This window comes from Cynocephalus volans, chromosome X (assembly GCF_027409185.1).
Source record: "Cynocephalus volans isolate mCynVol1 chromosome X, mCynVol1.pri, whole genome shotgun sequence".
Classification (NCBI taxonomy): Eukaryota; Metazoa; Chordata; class Mammalia; order Dermoptera; family Cynocephalidae; genus Cynocephalus; species Cynocephalus volans.
Genome location: NC_084478.1, coordinates 57471800 through 57492480, shown reverse-complemented (window position 1 = coordinate 57492480; position 20681 = coordinate 57471800). Strand labels below are relative to the sequence as shown.

The 20681-nt window shown below is 37.2% G+C and overlaps 1 protein-coding gene across 1 annotated transcript in view; it reads left to right on the top strand.

Annotated features, from left to right (window-relative positions):
- CASK (calcium/calmodulin dependent serine protein kinase) overlaps positions 1-20681 on the top strand; it is a 378414-nt gene that overhangs the window by 44652 nt on the left and 313081 nt on the right. The window contains exon 2 of the mRNA XM_063083161.1: positions 19596-19708. Within this exon, the coding sequence (XP_062939231.1) occupies positions 19596-19708 (113 nt within the window). The remainder of the gene's footprint in view (positions 1-19595; positions 19709-20681) is intronic.

The window sequence follows — 20681 nt, the reverse complement described above, 5'->3', positions numbered from 1 at the left end:
TTTAATGTGTGTAACAGCCTCTACTGAGTATTTACAGAATCTTTATCCTTCTAAATTCACTTTTCCTTATCCTTGGCAATAGTGGCTGGCACAAGATACAGCATGGATAAAGGAAAGCTTACAAACCTTACAGTCAGGCAGATTTCATGTCAAAATCCTAGCTGTGCAGTCTTATCAACTGTGGGACACTGTGTAAGATTTTAAAATTAATGAACTCTTAATGTCCTTGTCTGTAAAACAGGAATAATAGTGTCTTCTGGAGCTGTTTAGAAAATTGCATGAGACCTTTTGCCAAAGCAAACGGTAGAATGCTTGATAAACATTAGGTATCCAATTAATGGTAGCACTGCTGCTCTTTTCATCATCAGGGCAAATGCAGATGAAAGAACTCTTGGAAGCCCTCAAGGAAACAGAGGAGTGGTAGAAGTGGGAAGGAAACAATATATTGAAAACAATGGTTACCTACATTGAAAATAATGGTTACCTATGCTGAAAATAATGGTTACCACAAAGGTAGTAGAAGAGCTGTGGCTGGAGGTATGTGCCTTCAGGTCGCTTATAGAAAGCAAAGAAGTCTGCTGAAACATCACCTTCTTAAGGAGGCCTCCCCTAACTATCCTATTTAATACTAAAGTCTGTCCCACACCCACTTTAGAATTTCCAGATCCTCTGTATTATACTTTTTTCCTATAGGCATTCTCTTTTAATAAACTATAATTTATTATGTTCATGTTTGTATATTCATGCTTCTGGCACACAGTAGTAATATATTTGAGTTTAAACCTCCTATCTTATTTTGTACTTTGCTTGTCCTGTGTGCTCTGTTTCATTTTTAATTTTCTCTCCTTTCTTGAGTGATTGTTTTTATCACTCCATTTCCTCCCCTAGTTAGTTTGGTACTTAGACACTGTGTTTCATTTCTTTTAGTTAAAATAACATGTATTATGCACTTATCAAAGTGTAATATCAATGTCTCATTACTCTTATCTGAGCCAATGCAAGGATCTTAGGATATTTTAACTTTATCCCTTCCTGATTTATATGTTAATGTTTATCATACTTTTAATTCTCTCTATATTTGAAAATCCCATAAGACATTGTTGTTTTACATAGTCAATGTTTATTTAGGCTTACCCACATATTTATGTCTTATTTTGCTTTTCATTCTCTGCTACATCTTTGACTTTCTGTGTGGGATCATTTTCTTCCTGCCTGAAATATCCTTAGAAATTTGTTTAGTGTAGGCCTCCTATGACAAACTCTTTCTTTTCGTGTTTATCTTGAGCTTGCTTTCATCATTGAAGATTATTTTCTCTGGGCATAGAATTATTTGGATGGCACTTTATTTCAGCTCATTGAATACATCATCCATTCCATTGTCTTCTGATTTCTATTCCCCACTGTCAAACTATCACTTCTTTGAAGATACTCTGTCCTTTTATTACCTCTGATTATTGTGAGATTTTTCTCTTTATTTTTCTATGATGTGTCTAGGTGTGGATTTCTTTTTATTTATCCTGCTGTGATTCAGCAGAATCTTGAATTTGTGGATAGACTTGTCTGGTGAAAACTCTGTGAAAATATTCTATGAAAAACTCTCAGCTATTTCCTCAAATATTGCCTCTAACTCATTGTCTCTCCCCTCTTCTGCTGGGACCCCAATTAACGTACATTAAATCTTCACGTTATTTCATCTAATTCTCCTACCATGTCTTCTATATTTTTCATTTTTTCGTTTTCTCCATGGTTCATTCTGAATAATTTCTTCTAGCCTATATTCCTTTTAATTAATACTTTCTTCAGCTCTTAGTTGCTCTGAAATTCATCCACTGAATTTTAAATTTTGGCTGTTGTATTTTTTTGCTTTAATAGCTCATGCTTTGGTCTTTTTCTTTTGTGTCTTGATTCTGATTCTTCCTTATACTAAGATGACAGAATCTTTTTTTTTCTTTTTCTTTTTGAATTTAACTTCTCAATATATATTGTACTTGATTTCATGTCCCTTTACCCTTCCCTCCCCCCCTACATCATATCTGTTCAAGAAACTGTTGTGATTGTTGTGTCTTCTTCCCCCCCACCCTTTATTTGTTTGTATATTTATTTGTTTATTTATTTTTAGCTCCCACAACTAAGTGAGAACATGTGGTATTTCTCTTTCTGTGCCTGACTTGTTTCACTTAATATAATTTTCTCTAAGTCCATCTATGTTGTCGTGAATGATAGTATTTCATTGTTTTTTATAGCAGAGTAGTATTCCATTGTGGAGATAAACCACAGTTTCCTTATCCATTCATCTGATGTTGGACACTTGGTCTGGTTCCAACTCTTGGCTATTGTAAATAGTGCTGCAATAAACATTAGAGTGCGGGTATCCCTTTGGCATGATGATTTCCATCCCTCTGGGTGTATTCCCAGCAGTGGAATAGCTGGGTCATATGGTAGATCTATTTGTAATTGTTTGAGGAGCCTCCATACCATTTTCCATAAAGACTGCACAATTTCACAGTCCCACCAACAGTATATGAGAGTACCTTTATCTCTGTAACCTCGTCAGCATTTATCATTTTCAGTCTTTTGGATATTAGCAATCCTAACTGGAGTGAGATGGTATCTCAAAGTGGTTTTGATTTGCATTTCCTGAATGCTGAGTGATGTTGAGCATTTTTTCGTGTGTCTGTTGGCCATTCATATATCTTCCTTTGAGAAATGGCTATTCAGCTCCTTTGCCCATTTTTTAATTGGGTTATTTGTTTTTTTGCTGTTAAGTTGTTTGACTTCCTTGTATATTCTGGATATTAATCATTTGTCAGATGTATATTTTGCAAATATTTTCTCCCACCCTGATGGTTGTCTTTTCACTCTGTTGATTGCTTCTTTTGCTGTTCAGAAGCTTTTTAGTTTGATATAATCCCATTTGTTTATTTTTCCTTTGGTTGCCTGTGCTTTGGGGGTCATATTCATGAAGTCTGTACCCACTCCTACTTCCTGGAGTGTTTCCCCTATGTTTTCTTTAAGGAGTTTTATTGTTTCGGGATGTATATTTAATTCATTTATCCATTTTGAGTTGATTTTGGTATATGGTGAGAGGCACGGGTGTGGTTTCATTCTCCTACATATGAATATCCAGTTTTCCTAGCACCATTTGCTGAAGAGGCAGTCTCTTTCCCAGTGTGTAGACTTGGTGCCTTTGTCAAAGATCACATGGCTGTAGGTATATGGGTTGATTTCTGGGTTCACTGTTCTATTCCATTGATCTGTGTGTCTGTTTTTATGTCAGTACCATGCTGTTTTTGTTATTATAGCTTTGTGGTATAGTTTAAAGTCAGGTAGTGTTATGCCTCCAGCTTTACTTTTTTTGCTCAGGATTGCTTTGGCTATTCATGGTCTTGTTGGATAGTTACTTCCATTTCTAAGAAAAATGTCATTGGAATTTTGATGGGGTTTGCATTGAATCTGTAGATCACTTTGGGTAATATGGACATTTTCACAATGTTAATTCTTCCAATCGAGGAGCATGGGATTTCTTTCCATCTTCTTGTGTCCTCTTTAATTTCTCTCAACAATGGTTTGTAGTTCTCTTTGTAGAGATTTTTCACATCCTTGGCTAACTTTATTCCTAAGTATTTTATTTTTTTAGTGGCTCTTGTAAATGAGCTAGCTTTCTTGATATCTTTTCCTACATGTTCACCATTGGAGTACAGAAATGCTACTGATTTTTGTGTGTTGATTTTGTATCCTGCAACTTTGATGAAATCATTTATCAACTCTACGAGTTTTTTTGTAGAGTCTTTAGGCTGTTCAATATATAGGATCATGTCATCCGCAAACAGGGACAGTTTGACTTCATCTTTTCCAATTTGGATGACCTTTATTTCCTTCTCTTCTCTGATTGCTCTGGCTAATACTTCCAACACTTTGATAAAGAGGAGTGGTGAGAGTGGTCATCCTTGTCTAGTTCCTGTTCTTAAGGAAAAAGCTTTCAGCTCTTCCCTGTTCAGGATGATATTGGCAATGGGCTTATCATATATGGCTTTAATTGTGTTGAGATACGTTCCATCTGTACCTAACTTGTAGAGAGTCTTTATCATGAACAAATGTTGAATTTTGTCACATGCTTTTTCAGAGTTTATAGAGATGATCATATGGTCTTTGTCTTTGCTTTTATTGATGTGGTGTATCACATTTATTGATTTGCACATGTTGAACTAACCTTGCATCCCTGGGATGAATCCCACTTGATCATGGTGTATAGTATTGCATGTCTTTTGCTGTATTCTGTTAGCTAGTATTTTTTTGAGGGTTTTTGCATCTATGTTCATCAAGGATATTGGCCTGTAGTTTTCTATTTTTGATGTATCTTTGTCTGGTTTTGGTATCATGGTGATGTTTGCCTCGTAGAATGAGTTTGGGAGAATGGCCTCTGTTTTAATCTTTTGGAATAGTTTGCAGAGAATTGGTATCAGTTCCTCTTTGAAGGTTTGGTAGAACTCTGCAGTGAACCTCTCTGGTCCTGAGCTTTTCTTTGGTGGGAACTTTCTTTTTTTTTTTTTTTTTTTTTTTTTGTCCTTTTGTGACTGGCCGCACCGCGCTCAGCCAGTGAGCGCCCAGGCCATCCTTATATAGGATCCGAACCCGCGGCGGGAGCACTGCTGCGCTCTCAGCGCCACACCCTCCCGAGTGCGCCACGGGGTCAGCCCAAAACCAGATATTCTTTTTTTTTTTTTTTTTTTTGTCTTTTTGTGACTGGCCGTACTGCGCTCAGCCACTGAGCGCACCGGCCATCCTTACATTGGATCCGAACCCGCGGCAGGAGCACTGCTGCGCTCCCAGCGCCGCACTCTCTCGAGTGCGCCACGGGGTCAGCCTGGGAACCTTCTGATAACAGCTTCAATCTCTTTTATTGTTATTGGTCTGTTCAGATTTTCTATATCTTCTTGGCTCTGTTTTGGTAGTTTGTGTGTGTCCAGAAATTTATCCATTTCCTCCAGATTTTCAAATTTGTTGGCATATAGTTGTTTATTGTAGTCTCTAATGATTCCTTGTATTTCTGAGGTGTCAGTTATAATATCACCTTTTTCATTTCTAATTTTCGTTATTTGGGTCTTCCCTCTTCTTAGTTAGCCTTGCTAAAGGTTTGTCAATTTTATTTATCTTTTCAAAACAACATTTTGTTTCATTGATCTTTTGTATCATTTTTCAGGTTTCTATTTCATTTAGTTCTGCTCTGATCTTAATTCTTTCTTTCTGTCTACTAACTTTGGGTTTGGAATGTTCTCATTTTTCCAGTTCTTTAAGGTGAAGTGTTAGGTTGTTTATTTGCCATCTTTCCATTCTTAAGTAAGCATTTAATGCGATGAATTTCCCCCTTAGTACTGTTTTTGCAGTATCCCACATGTTTTGGTATGATGTGTCATTATTTTCATTAGTTTCAGGAAATTTTTTGATTTCCTGTTTAATTTCTCTTGGACCCATATGTCATTAAGTAGCATGCTGTTTAATATCCATATGTTTGTATGGTTTCCAGAGTTTCATTTGTTATTGATTTCTAATTTTAATACATTGTGATCTGAAAAAATACCTGGAATAATTCCAGTTTTTTTGAATTTGTTGAGACTTGCTTTGTGACCTAACATGTGGTCTATCCTGTAGAATGTTCCATGTGCTGATGAGAAAAATGAATATTCTAAGGTTGTTGGATGGAATGTTCTGTAGATATCTGCCAAGTCCAGTTGGTCTATAGTATTGTTTAGATCTTGTGTTTCTCTATTGATTTTTTGCCTAGATGATCTGTCCAATGTTGAGAGTGGGGTGTTCAGGTCCCCCATTATTATGGGCATGTGGGCCCAGTGGCTCTCAGGTCTCTCTGGGCGGTGGGCACTGGCCTGGGCTGCGGTTCCTGTGGCACCTGCTGGCACAGCTGGCTCGGGACATGTGGCCCAGCAGCTCTTGGGCCTCTTTAGGCTGCGGGGACTGACCTAGGCTGGAGGTCTCGCAGCGCCTGCCTATTCTGGTGTGGCTGACTCAAGGCATGTGGGTCCACCAGTTCTCTCTCAGGCCTCTCTGGACAGCAGGCACTGGCCTGGGTTTGGGGTCCCATGGTGCATGGCTCCTGCCTGTTCTGGTGTGGCTCTTGGGCCTTCTGTTGTTGCTTTTTAATAGTTGCAAATTGGTTGATTTGTGGAAGAGAGCGACACTAGGAACCATCTACTCCTCCATCTTGACTGGAAGGCTGACAGTATCTTTTCTTAAGAGAGAATTTGCCTGTCAGGTTTGGGGGTTTGGGGAGCTCATGGTCAGGACTGCCCTAATCTGACTTTAAGATTTGAGATTTCATGGACCACCAGATGAGAGAAAGCCTGGCTCCAAGTCCATGAAAGGCCAGACTTGCTTCAGGTTTACCTCCACCCTAGGCATAGCCTTTTAGAAGAAACCAGAACAAAGTAGGGATTGGTTTATCGGGTGGATGGACTGTAGTTCTCTTCTTTACTCACACATTCCTAGGAGACCCTATGAGTCCTGTGAGGCAGCTGCTACCCAGGGATGGAGAATTGCCCTTTGTGCAAAAGTAGGTTTGTGTGGCTGAACTTAATCATGGTGGGTTCTCTTTTTCTCCTAAATCTTCAACTGGAAAAATTTAAGTCCCTTATAAGATATTTTATACTTTCAAAAAGATGGTATGATTGTGTGTATACAGGTTTTATTTTGTTCTTCAGTAGGAAGGTTGGTCCAGGTTTTACTATTACTGGAAGCAGAGCTCTTCCTGGTTTTTCCTTGATTCTTAGTGTTGATAGTGAAAGGGTACCCTTGTAGTATGGGAGATGGATTTTAGGGGGGATTTTTTTCAGGGGAGAAGTAGTGAAGAGCTGTTTGTCAAGTAGCAGATCACCCCAGAAGAAGTCCCCTCTTATGTGTATGTGCCAGGCACAGCCCTTTATACCCTCTGTTCTCTCCTGTACTCCTCAGAACCCTCTAAAGTAGCTGTTATCTCTGTTTCATGGTTTAAATAAAGTGGGCCCACAGAGATTGAATAACTGGCCTAATGTCATCGTAGTTAGTAAAGCGCACATCCTGGATTCAGCCCCAGGTCTTTTGAACTCTCAAGCCCTTGCTCTGTTTATGCTGTGATGGCTTTGATTCAAAGAGGAAAAAGTTAAAGTCTATCAAGGGTTAAAGTGCCTTCTGTCAAGGGGACTTTTCCAGAGTTAAAGGATGTTTACAGCTGGAGTGTTTGTACTTCCAGGTTGCTTGGGCATGCCAAAAGGAAGTTGTAAGTTTATTGTGAAATATTAATGTGCAAGGATTCTTGGCTAGTAGAGTATTTTTTTTTTTCCTTTAAAAAGTTCAGTGGTCACTCAGTGGAGCTGCCTAAAAGTTCATGTGTTAAAACATCTTGTTCCTTTATATGATCTCAACCCATCTATTTGTGTCTTTCTAGGTATTCTTCATGATTCAGTCATTTTTTTTTTCTTACTGGTTGATATAAAACAAAAGGATTCAGTTAAAGGATGGGACATAGTAATTGTACATGTATTGATTTTTAATGAATTGATGAATAGTCATTGTCTAAAATGTTTCTAATTTTATGATCTCATTCTATTTACTGATTTAAGCTTATGTTCAAAATTGTCAGTCATCAGTCCAGCATTAATTAGGAACCATGAAGTTTTGTCTTCTAAGTCTTTATTGAGTTTATCTACCTGTAATTTCACACCAAAAAGTGATCATGTGGATAATATAAGTAGTTTATTCCAATTTAGTTGTATTTTCTGGTGGTAAACTTATAGTGATTGAGGCTCATATTTATTCTTTCCAGATCACACAAACTGAAATTTTTTTAGCAAACTAATGAAACATACAAACAAAAAGCTTGGATTAATTCTGAGCTAATAATTTTCATAGCTGATTTTATAAAATTTTTGGTTAAAAAGCTTTCTGAATTTTGGGAGCTATGTTTGGTTCTCTGCCATTACAAGATACTGTCTTGTAAATGCCTCAAGTTTACAAGGCCTGTTTTAAATCATTAAAATAAAGTATTTAACAACAGATTTTAGTATGTTAAAAGTAAAAAAAGTCTGCTTTTTGAGTCATAATTATGGTAGTACTAGAAGGATTTTGAATTGGCAATCAACATCTATAGTAAAACAAAATTATTTTTGAAGAAGCATTTAAAAAATAGTTAACATGTTCTATGATTTTACAACTTTTGTTTACCTTTCAGTAACTGGCATTGACAAAATTTTCATTTGTCATTTATTTGATAAATGAAAATCTCCCCCAAGGTATTAAAGAGCTGTAACTTTATATTAACTGAAATATAATATAACTACACTAATGTTAAGTGTCTTGAAGATAGCATCCATGTTTATGCATCCTGAAATGGACTTATCTGTTCATTTGTCCATCCAAAAGTGTTTATTGTGTCTCCACTAGCATAGTATCAGGCATAGTTCTACATGCTAGAGGTATAGGATGAATAAGAGAAAATTTCTGCTCTGAAAAAACTAATTTAGTCAACCACTAGGTCTTTTATTAAGAGCTGACCTTCAGTTATGCATAACCTTATTTAGTTAGAATACTGTAACCCCTAACTTTTCTCACTGTTTGTGTAATATGTAAACCAAGTGATGAGATTGTTACTAAAAACACCATTTCGCAGTGTGCTGTGACTGAAATATGCTAAATAAACTGTGACATCTTAGATCTCCTTTTTACTCAGGAAGGCTGTGAGATTAAATGAGTGTATGTGTGTGTGTGCACGTGTGTGTATACATGCATGTAGCGACAACAGACAAGAACCCCTAGTCTAGTTGCTTTAGCTAGTTTGGTATTTCTCAAACCTCAAAAGATAAAGAAACATCAATTACTTGTTTGAGACCCTGAAATTCTAACCCAGGAGTCATGGAAAACTACATTATGGACCTGATGAGTTAAGTGGCTACTGTTTTCAACTGGGTATGTTGGTCATTAAAGAACTGTAGAATGCCCCCTAATTTTGAATAGAATGAACTCCTAAAGCTAGCCAGAATGAAATAGGTTGAAAATGCACAGACTTTTGTTTCCAGAATAAGATGGCGTCGACTCACTTTTCCCTGCCCCTTCCCCTATAAATATAACTAAATGCCCTGGAAATTATTTAACTGACAGCAAGAAAAAGATTCTGAAAGTTGAAAAGAAGAAGGCAAGGGTGACGAGGAACCTCAGCCCTTGAGAGATGACAACAATGAGGGCAAGTTCACTGGGTTTTCTTTTTACTCCCACTGACTCCTGGATTGGGTCCCGGAGAGGCCTACAATCCCGAATCACCAATGGGCATAGAAAACAAAAACAAAAGCCTGCTTTCTCTGGCCAAAGGACCAGGAAAGGGGAAGCCCAACAGAGACCTAGTTGGGAGCACTCATCCCCACCGTTCCACACTGGGCCCTGGTGGGCAGTCTTATCTGCCCAGAGCAGCAGCAGGAGCAGCAAAGCCCCTGGTCTTCCCAGCCCCTGCTCCACAACCAGGGCCCTGGTGGATGGTCTGATCTATCAGCTGCAGCAAAGACCTGGCCATTTCAGTCCCTGTGCTGCAGCCCAAGCTATGCCCTCCTCTGCTTCCAACCAGCCCCAGCAGGCAGTCTGTTCTGTAGGTAGTAGTTGGTGGTGGCAGCAGCAGCGACAGCAGCAAAGCCAGTTCTCTCCACCTGATGGCTTAAGGAGACCCAGATCCAGCAGCTTCTGACCCCTTCTCCCTCAAGGTCACTCAGGGATAGCAGGTCTCCCTGAGAAGTACCTTTTGTCCCTGCAGATGACATCATCAGGGATTGAGTGGGAGCCCCAACAGCACCAGAAGAGTGAAGCAGACCGAAATAGCATTATGAGGGCTCAGATAACTTAACTGACATTGGAACTAAAGATCACAAAAGTAGTTTAGAACATACCTACCAAACCTAAACAGGGTGACTGCCTGCTAAAATAGAAGATCCTATGATCATGAGACTTATGTCAATAATCAAAATATCGGGATACAATTGAAAACCACTTTTCATACCAAGCTACAATTTGAGTGAGAAAACTCACTACATTTTGAGTGAGAAAACTACAGTTTGAGTGAGAAAAAGTATTCAACTGATGTCAGTACCCAATTGAATCATATATTGGAATTATCTGATGAGGATTTAATTCAGCTATCATAAAATTTCTCCAATAGTCAGTTGCAAATTTTCTTGAAACAGATGAAAAGATAGAAGATCTCAGCAAAATAAAGCCAAGAGCAATTCCTAATGAATTTTAATCAATGTGAGAGAAAGAAGGGGGTCAAAAATGGCACCATAATTTTGGGCTGAGCTACTGGAAGGAAATACAGAGTTGCCTTCAACTGAGATAGGGAGAGGGGAGATGAGAAAGATCAGGAGTTCACTCAGACATTTTGAAGAATATGATTGCCCTCCTCTTGTTCTCGGTGCTCTGTTGTGTGCCTTTTTGATAGCAGGAAGTCATTACACCAGCACTGAAAGGTTGGTTCATCCTTGGGAAACTGGTTAGAAGAGAGCATTACTATTTTGCATACTCTTTGTAACATGCAGGGACTTGGTTTCTTACCTAACTTGAAAAGTTTCTCAAGTGTCTTAATATTTGATTTTAGTATCTTGCCCAAACAGTTACATCCACTATACTCTTATCTTCAGATTTTTTTCCCTAAAGTGATTATTTTCCAGATCATCTACTTTACTTCTTTAGACCTAGAAAACTGATTACTGCAATTATGATTCAAAACCTATTTTCTGCTGCCCTGCACTGAGCTGGGTAATTGGGTGTAAATGGTTATTTCTTTTGCGTGCTTTGCCTTTATGTTAAGTGTTTTTTGGTTAAAAGACCAGAGGTTGCATTATTGCCTGCTGAATATGCTTATATTAACAATTGTATAAAAGTAAATTACTTTGGGGAGTATTAATGAATAGACATTTAAATTACATAGTTAAATCTTTTTCATCTTTTACTAAGCAAACAATTGGATTACCCCTCCCCATAGGAATTTAATTGACATTTTATATGCCATATTTGGGTGGGAGAATATTTGTTACAGAAAAAAAGTTGTTTGAAATTGGAATGGTTCTCAGCCATTACAACTTCATAATTTTTATTTGTATTGTTGTTATTATAAATATTAGAATTTAGATTCTCATGTCCAAAGTGTTTTTCAGGGATCACTGACAATTAATAGACGCTACATGGTCAATGAGGGTGGAGTGTGGAAGAGGAGAGACACTTGTTTCTTACCCACAGGACTACGCTGCTAACGTGTAATATGAACATGGTGGCAGGGGAAAGTTATTTTATATGGTGTTTCCAAACTTACTTGATAGAGAAACTTTCTTTAAGGACTCCGCAGATGCCAATTTGGGAAACCCTAAGTTAGAGTGTTAGCTAATTACATTTTTGTGTCTGTGTTACAGTATAAATTTTGCATAACCCTGGTGCAACTGAAATCAATAGTAGAGAAAGGAGTATTGCTGGTTCTGAGACTTCTTTCACTAACTTATTTAATTTAAATTAGTTAATTTAATTGTACTTAATTTAGAAGTAGGTTTAACTGGTTATGGAGATCCTTAAAACGTGGTTCTGAATGGGAAGAGATTAACAGTATTCTACAGAAGTATCACTCAAGCCCCCCCTTAGATGCAGAATTGTGATTAATGGCTTGCAATAACACTATTATAGGATAATGTAGCGTTTGGAAAACAATCTATGTTAGTGGCCTATTAACAGAGCTCATCCCTTTAAAAATATAATTTACAATATAATTTCATATTTTCAGACTTTCATAATTATTAGTTTCAGTTTATAAAGACTGGATTACACACAGAGTTTGACAATTGTGATAATGTTAGTACTAGTTATAAGTAATTAAGTTTGTGAATTAAGTTTGTGAAACCAGTGGAAAAGGAAGAGAAAAGGTCAGGAACAAGTTTCAAAAACTTTGTTTCTCTACTAAATATTTTCTTTCAGCCAGTTTTGATATAAAGGCCCACATGTAGAAAATAACAACAAAATGTAAATGTATAGCTCTTAATTTAAAAATGAAAATGATGCTTGTTGTTTTAGTCCGTTTAGTGTTGCTATAACAGAAATACCTGAGACTGGGTAACTTATAAGGAAAAGAAGTTTATTTGGCTTACGATTCTGGGACAGCCGCATCTGGCATGGGCCTCAGGCTGCTTCTACTCATGGCGGAAAGTGGCAGACAGCTGGCAGGTACAAGCAGATCACATGGCGAGAGGAAGCAAGAGAGAGAGAGGAGGTGCCGGGGTCTTTTTAAGCAACAAGCTCTCGCGGGAACTAATAGAGTGAGAACTCACTCATTAATCCCCCCTTCCCCAGGGAGAGCATTAATCCATTCATGAGGGATCCACCCCCATGACTCAATCAGTTTCCAACACTGCCACATTGGAGATCAAATTTTCACATGAGTTTTGGAGGGGACAACACATCCAAACTCCATCACTTGTCTCATGCCATCTTTGACAGGAATGGGGAGAACCCTGTGTTGTATCAAGAGAAGACCCTGCTTGGCATTTGGTCCTCATGTCTGTATTGTGGTGGTGGTGGTTCTACAGTGCCACAGGGTATCACATGGCAAAATGGCTGAGCAAGAGAGAGTTAACCTCCTCACTTGCTCTCCTTTTAAAGCCATCGGAACCATACCCATTATTCCATGAATGCATCAATCCATTCACCAGGGTACAGACTTCACAATCTAATCACCTCTTCAATGTGCCACCTTTCAGTTACCATAATACGATTTTTCTTTTTCTTAACACTATCACAGTGGGGATTAAGTTTCCAATACATGAAACTTTGGGGAACACCTTCAACCCATAGCACACTTGTTCTTTCTTCTTTCTGGGCTTCTGAATGTAATCTTTCTGTGGGGATGTTTCCAGCAGTCCCTTGGGGAAAGGGTTGGGAGAAATGTTCACGTTTTCTGGAGCTCTGTCCTCTGTCCTCTGTACTCTTTAAGTGCTGTCATTTGCAGCAGTGGTTTCAGTTACCTCTGTTCACTTGGGCTTCTTCCCTTTTCTTTTGGTTTTCCTTATGGCTTCACCTTCTGTGTATGTATCCCTAAACAGTATATTGTTTAGTTTTTAAAAACTGAGTAGCAAGTGCATACTTAGCTGTGTGTGGAAGGGGCAATATTGCCATTACTGTATGAAGACTTGCAGGGGAGGAGAAGCTGAATAGAATCTCTTGTTCACAGTCTGGCTTCACATGCCTTAAGAGTGTTTGGGAGCCCATTCTGGGAAGTCGGTTGGCAAGGTCACGAGTAAATCCCAGGACATAGGGCTCCCCAACCCCCTATCCCCACCCCCGCCACCCATGAGGACATCTGCTCTGCGAGGCCTGCCCTTCAGCTCACTGTTGCATGCCTCCAGCTCTCAGCAATAAGTCAGAACACAGCACTGCTGCACAGTAAAATGAGAGTCCTCTGCTGGTCCAGGCAGCAGAGAAGGGCAGGAATCTCATCAGCCCATGGCCAGGAAAAGCAAAACAGAAGATTCTGGATTCAGCTCATCCAGCCATTCTGTTTTCAGGTGAAAAAGGTAATCGGTGCCAGTGGGAAACTTTGATGGCTCTCATCCTGGACTGGTTTCCCTTTGTGCTTGATGTGCAGCTGTCAGCCTGAGATTTCCCTTCCTGGCACTCTTGGGGATTCCCTTCATCTGTCTTCTGTGTTGGATCTCCTATTTGCTGTCCCTTGGCATCTTTTTTATTGGTCTGTCTTTTGTTTTGGCAAACATATCCTACAATAATTTCCTCAGAAATTGTCAAGTAATTTATTGAGCTTTTTCATGTCTGAAATGTCTATTGTTATTGATGCTCTGGCTGGATGTAGAATTAAAGGTTAGAAATCATTTTCCTTCATGATTATGAAGGTGTTGCTCTATTGTATTTTTGCTTCTAGTATTGCCATTGAGAGGTCTGAAGCCATTATGATTTCTGATCCATTGTGTGTGAACTGTATCTTCCTTCCCCTCACATACCCTTACCCCCACTTCTGGAAACTTGAAAATCTTCTCCTTGTCCACAGTGATTTTAAATTTTACAGTAGTGTGTGCATGGACATGGGTTATTTATTTTGCTGAGTACTTTTTAATTTGGCTTACTCATGATTTAAGTTCTGGGATTATTCCTTTAAGTTAATTGCTATTAACATCTCCTAAAGTTTTAAAAAGAATACAGATGTGTCCCTGTACAGACACAGAATAATCTTTTAGTTTCCATTTATATGAAAAAAGGTTAAGTCTAGGAAATAAACAATCCTGATACCAAAGATAAATATATCAAAAAAAGAGACTAGAACTAGATGAAATTATGCTAGAACATAGTATGCTGGTTTCCAGGATAATAGTATAGATTAAGCACAGTACATCCAATTTATTTCCCTCTCCAAACTCCACTAAAATGATACCAAAAGGGTTTTTTTAAGAAATGGACTGGGAGAACAAGAGAGGAAACAATACAGGTTGAGCATCTTTAATCTGAAAACCCCAAATGCTCCAAAATCCAAAACTTTTTGAGCACCAACATGATGCTCAAATGAAATGCTCATTGGAGCACTTCAGATCTGAGATTTTTGGATTAGGGATGCTCAACCAGTAATCTGAAAATATTCTAAAATCTGAAACATTTCTGGTAGCAAGCAGTATGGATAAGGGATATTCAACCTGTAGTAATAAGCAAATTTGGGATGAAAGAAAGCAGATGGAGTAGTGGGATTGACTTAGCAGACTTGGGAAAGCTGACTTGCAAAGAAAAAATAACTAAACCTATTTACACTGTAGAGTCCTCAAGAAGCTCATGAACTGGTAGCACTAAACAACTCAGGAACTAGAAAAGAGGATGGTTTGAGGGAAAGGGGGATTGTGATTGGGAAGGAGCACATAAGGGTTACTTTGTAACCTGGAAGATGGGTTAAAAGGTCTTTATTTTATTATTCTTTAAAAAAATTAACACACACACACAGATTTTACACACTCCTCCATACATATATTTCCCAGTTTTTTTAAAAAATGTTTTTAATGGCTGAGGGAAATTCATAGTATCTTACTAATCAAAAGAGGTCTTAATTTTTTTAAGTATCTGTACAAATTATGTTAAATGACTTGATATATATAAATGAAGAAAAAAACAATATTTGCATCTCAAACATAGTAATGTCAATATGAACTGTTAATTGTAATTTTATATCTAGTTGAAATAAATTTAAAATAATACTTTAAGTTGCTACATATAAACTTTGGGGTTACAGCTGTAATAGAAAATTCTCACTCTACAAGAGGTTTACAAACAAAAACACATCCTGTCTCAGGAAACCTGTAATAAATGGGGTGAACTTCCTGTCCATATCATAGGCTTGGAAGCACCATTACATTTGTAATGAGTTGTCCAATGTGTCACAACCTATGTAAGAAAACTGTGAACAAGAAGAACAAATAATTTAGAAAAGGGTGGGGAAAGTGAAGGCCAAGAACAAATTTTTATACACACACACAAAATACACACACAGTTGACATACAGTCGATGTGAGTTAGATAAGCTTTACTTAGGCAAGAGTTATAAAGCCATTAGCCATTAGTTCAATGTTAATAAATCAACAATATATATTAAATACGGTGTCTTTAAATAGAAATACACATAAAACAATGTTATGTATTGACTGGCTGACAAAAATGTTGTGACCAGAGGCTCAAAGGAACCCGTGTATTTCCCCTATGAGTAATGCTTTAGTATTCACTCATTCAGTGTTCGTGGCAACTTTATAGAACATAACTACCATGAATACGTAAAGCAAAGGGATTATTATGTGGCCACATATGCACTGAATGTAGACAGGTCTAGTCCCCTTTCCCCTAACAGGGGGAATGTTGGGAGTCAGACCTTTACCCTTAAGGCAGGAGATGAAAGACTTTCCTATTGCATATCTGACCAGCTCAGAAGGAAAGACCTAGAGATAATGACATGAGGTTCTCCAAACTGCTCAACTAGATCATTCTTCAAAGACCCAAAGTCAATAAGTTCCAACCACACCTTCAGAGCTCCCTCAATCAGCTTTCGGTCCACCTTCTGCAAGGTTTCCAACCTCAGCCCTATTAACATTTTGAGATGGATAATTTTTTGTTGTGCAGGGATGTCTTATGTATTGTAGAATGCTTAGCAGCACCCCTAGACTCTACTCACTAGACGCTAAGTAGCATTCCCGCACCCAGCTCTGACAACAAAAAATGTCTACAGACATTGCCCAATGTCCCCTGAGGGGCAAAATTGCCCCCAATTGAGAAACACTGCTCTATTCCTAATTTTGAGTAGACAACCAAGGCACCTAAGACATCTGGAGAAGAATCTCTAATTTGGAAGACAGAGCCCAAAACAAACAGAAAGGGCAACTTAGAGGAAACAGACTATACAAGAACACCACCTCAAATTATCATTAATATCTTCAGAAAGATATTACAACTATGAGACAAAAACGGAACTTTTAGGAAAAAAAAAAGAGTTCTTGAAAAATAAATGCACAAAGAAATTTAAAACTCAATAGAAGGACTGTCAGATAAAGTTGAGGGAATCTCCCAAAAAGTAGAGCAATTTTCACTTGTAACACATTCTAGTTTATTTGACCTTTTACTTAAAAACAGACCTCTGGGAGCAGCCATCTGCCTCAAGTAGAACCTTGTTTTACAATCCCAATCAATATTCATTATTTGTGAAGAGATGAATAAAGAATATATACTCATATTTTATCAAATCTAAAATGCCGCTAATTATCTCATCATTCCATTTTGATTAATATCCTGGTCATAATTACTGGAAATATGAGAAAGATAGTAGTTTATGATGATGGCTTACAATTATATCAGTATTCCCCCCCCCACACACATAAATATGAGGATAATAGAAAAATGGAATTGAAAGATAATATGAATCTTTCCACAAACTTTTTGAAGACCTCTCACACTCAAAATGACTGTACCATGGATTTAAAAATTTAAGGATGAAATTTCAAGCATCAAAAAAAGGGTACAAGCCATACTGAAACCTAGACCTCCCGGATTTTTGCTGTTTCTTATTCCTAACTGTCATCCAAGTATAATAGTATATTGATGTAGATGTTACACACACTTTATCACCCCTCTCTTTTTAAAATGGGAGATCAAGCCAAATCTTAAATATTTATCAGTTTCCACTGAGTTTGTAGTTGATGGAGTAAATCACAAAAAAAAAAACTCTCAAAGGATATTTTGATATCTTTTCAGGGTATTAAATTTGGTTCACCCTGGATGTCATTGATGGACAGACCCTTAAAATGCTTTACTTGTGACTTGTCTTCAGGTTCTCAGAAGTTCATAGGTATACTCATTTTCTTTGCCTCATATTATAAAATTAGCTTAACAAATTGGGGATTTGGTTTGTGATTTTTATTCACAGATTTTTAAAAATTTCTGCATTTTGTTGTCTCACTATTCCCTTTTCTCTCCTCCCTCCCAAGCTCTCTTAATTTTACTGTTACTAAAAGGGTGGGAGGAGGAGCTATGCTTTCTTTCTCACCTTTGTTCAAGCAGGAAAAAGTAAAGAATTGACTCGATTGACCATGAACAATCCCACATAGAGATCTTGGAAAGTTTCCAAAAAGATTGAAGCACACTACACAAATGTTTATATAAATAGAGTCCCAAGGGTTTATGTGTGGACAAAAACCAATTACAGTAAGAATTTCCTGATATTGCTTGCTATTGTCAGGATAAGTAATCACAGGTAAGACATCCAGGTTGAAAATGAGAACATTTGTGGGAGTTCTTCCTCACTTTATTATAGTGTCTTCTCACAGAAGAAAATCTTTGAACAGTGGTTATTGAAAGGTCCTCTTTCTATAGAGTTCTGAAAGGTATGTTATTACCATTTCTTTTCCTTCCAGGTTAGCTTTGTTAAGTTGCTTGAAGAGTTAGATTTAAAGCTGTGATATGATTAATATCTTCATGATGGCATTCATGTGTTCTTGGAGAAATGTTTAAGTGTGAGTTAGATTAAATTCAATTGCTTGTCCTTTAATTGAAAGAAGACAATTTTACTTTAAGGCAAACAGTATCACAAGTGTTCTAGTATGAATGAAGAACTTCTCTCTACCTGCTAATTGAATACATGCATCCAGGTGTACTGTTTGTGCTTGTAAAAGCCAATGACGGTGTTTTTTTGTTTTCCTGTTTTTTCCCCAGGTGGGGAAAAATAAACACATGTATACATGTACGTATGTGTGTGTATTTAATGACTTAAACCATACTAGCCTTCAAATAAACTACTATAGTATATTGCTGTTGTATTTTGTGTTATAGTCAGAATAGTCAATTTGAAGATGCACAAATCTATCTTTGGATTATCCTGAGTTCAGATATTTATTTGAAAACTATAAGTCACAAAGAACTGTGTGTGTGTGTGTGTGTGTGTGTGTGTGTGTGTGTGTGTCTGTGTGTGTGTGTGTGTCTGTGTTTGTGTGTGTGTGTGTGTGTGTGTGTTTATGGCCTTGGCAGCGGCATTTTCAAAATCATCTCAGCTGATTCAGCTGTGTGGCCAGTATTGAAAGCCTCTGATTTAGATTAAGGAGAGGACTGACTAGGTAAGTCAATAGCTAGGCCAGTGGCTCTGCTGGTAGAAATTACTTCCTTTCCTGTGGTAATTCAGAACAATTCTAATTTGAAGTTTGAGGAGGATGAAAGATTTCTCTGTGATTTCAGGTGAGACTGGAGAGGTTCTTGGAGACCAAATCATACAGGGCTTTCTCTTTGTGAAGTGCCTGTTCAAGTCTTTTGCCAGATTTGTTTTGGAATTGTTTGTTTGTTTTTATTTAGGAATTACTTATATACAAGTATTTTGGTTCTTGACTAGATATGTGTATTGCAAATACTTTCTTTCTCCTTCTAGGGTTTTAAGCCAGGGATATAATACCAGATTATCATTTTTCAAACATCACTGCAAGAATGAATGGGATAACCAAGTTTTTTAGTAGTCCTGGTAGAAGATGGGAGTAGCTTAGACTAGTGTGTGGGACATGGAGAGAAGTCGACAGGTTCAAGAGGTATTTGAAATAAACTCAGTAGGACTTGTTAGTGAAGATTAGATAAGTGATGGGTAAGATGAGAGGGAGGTGTCAAGAATGACTTCAGTTTCTGGTTCAAAAGAATAAAGTTCTATACACTACCGCTACTATGGACTTTGCTTATTTTGTTTAGGATGTTGATAATCTGTATAGAATATTACAATGATTATTTGCCTTGAACAAAATACTATTTAGAATTTTTTTAAAATGATTTTCAATTATTTGTCTTCTGTTTTTCTGGTTTAATAACATTTTTAAATTATGAATTACCACATGAATTATAGAAAAATATGTTCAAAATTATATTACTTAAATTTTATTTTGAAAACTATATTCCATCTGGAGTCTAAAATAGAGTGCCTTGGTGGTTATGTAGTATGGCTATAGTACTGACAATGAAACATAGTAAAACGTTGATGGGGAATAGGAACTTAAAATCATTGAATTAAAAAACTAACTTTTTGTTTTTTAGGGGTCCCTTCAGTGTTGTACGACGATGTATCAACAGAGAAACTGGGCAACAGTTTGCTGTAAAAATCGTTGATGTAGCCAAGTTCACATCAAGTCCAGGGTTAAGTACAGAAGGTAAGAGATGGATTTCAAGTAAGTTATTTGATGTCTGGCTTTATTCCATCTCCAAAATCCATTTATCAACTTAACCTTCATCTGGGGGAGGGGAAGCAGAGGGTGTGATGCAATGGGAATTGGGTGGAGACAGTTTAAACTCCATTTTAGTTTGCCAGAATTCTAGAACATGGTATTTGAAAAACAGGATAATTTACAGAGTTATAAAGTCATCTAGGATTGAAATCTAGACATATATTTTGATCTAACTTTGATTCTATGGTGTGGGACATGGGATGGGAAGGGGAGGAGTGTAAATAATGACAAGAATGATAATTGCAGATGGAAAGAAGCTGTATTCCCTCCCAGTGCATAACTTACTACCTTTAGGATTATGATCTAGTAGAATTAGAAGATTCATACATCACATTTTGCTTAAGTCATATGTGGTATATGTTTGAAAATTTGAAAGACCAGTGCTGTTAGGATTTGCAGGACTTAAAATTTTGTTTCAAGACATTAATATGGAAAATCATATGTATAAATATTTATAAACAGTATGTATTTTAAAGTTATTTAGTTTTTAGTTTTTTAAGCCAGGGTTTCATATAACTATGATTCATATATGCTCATATTTCAGATGGCACAATTAGTTATTGCATTAACTTTTCTAATTAGCCTATCTTTTAACTTTAGACTTTTCAACAGTCCAGTAAAAGATGGATCCTTCTTTATTCCTTTCCTTTTTAATACCAAGAGCAATGCAGTTGATAGTTTAGATTGGAAAATCAAGGCAGAGTAGCCTATTTATATTTTATCCAGTTATCTTACTTTGAGAAGTAGATGCCCACATACTGTGAGTTCCAAGTTAATTTGTTCCTGCAGATATTTTTTCAGGATTATTACTTCTAAATACTTTTGTGACCTTTTGAATTATTATTATCCATATAATGATTAAGGAAGATTCTTAGAAGTTGCTTTTCATGAAGAATCA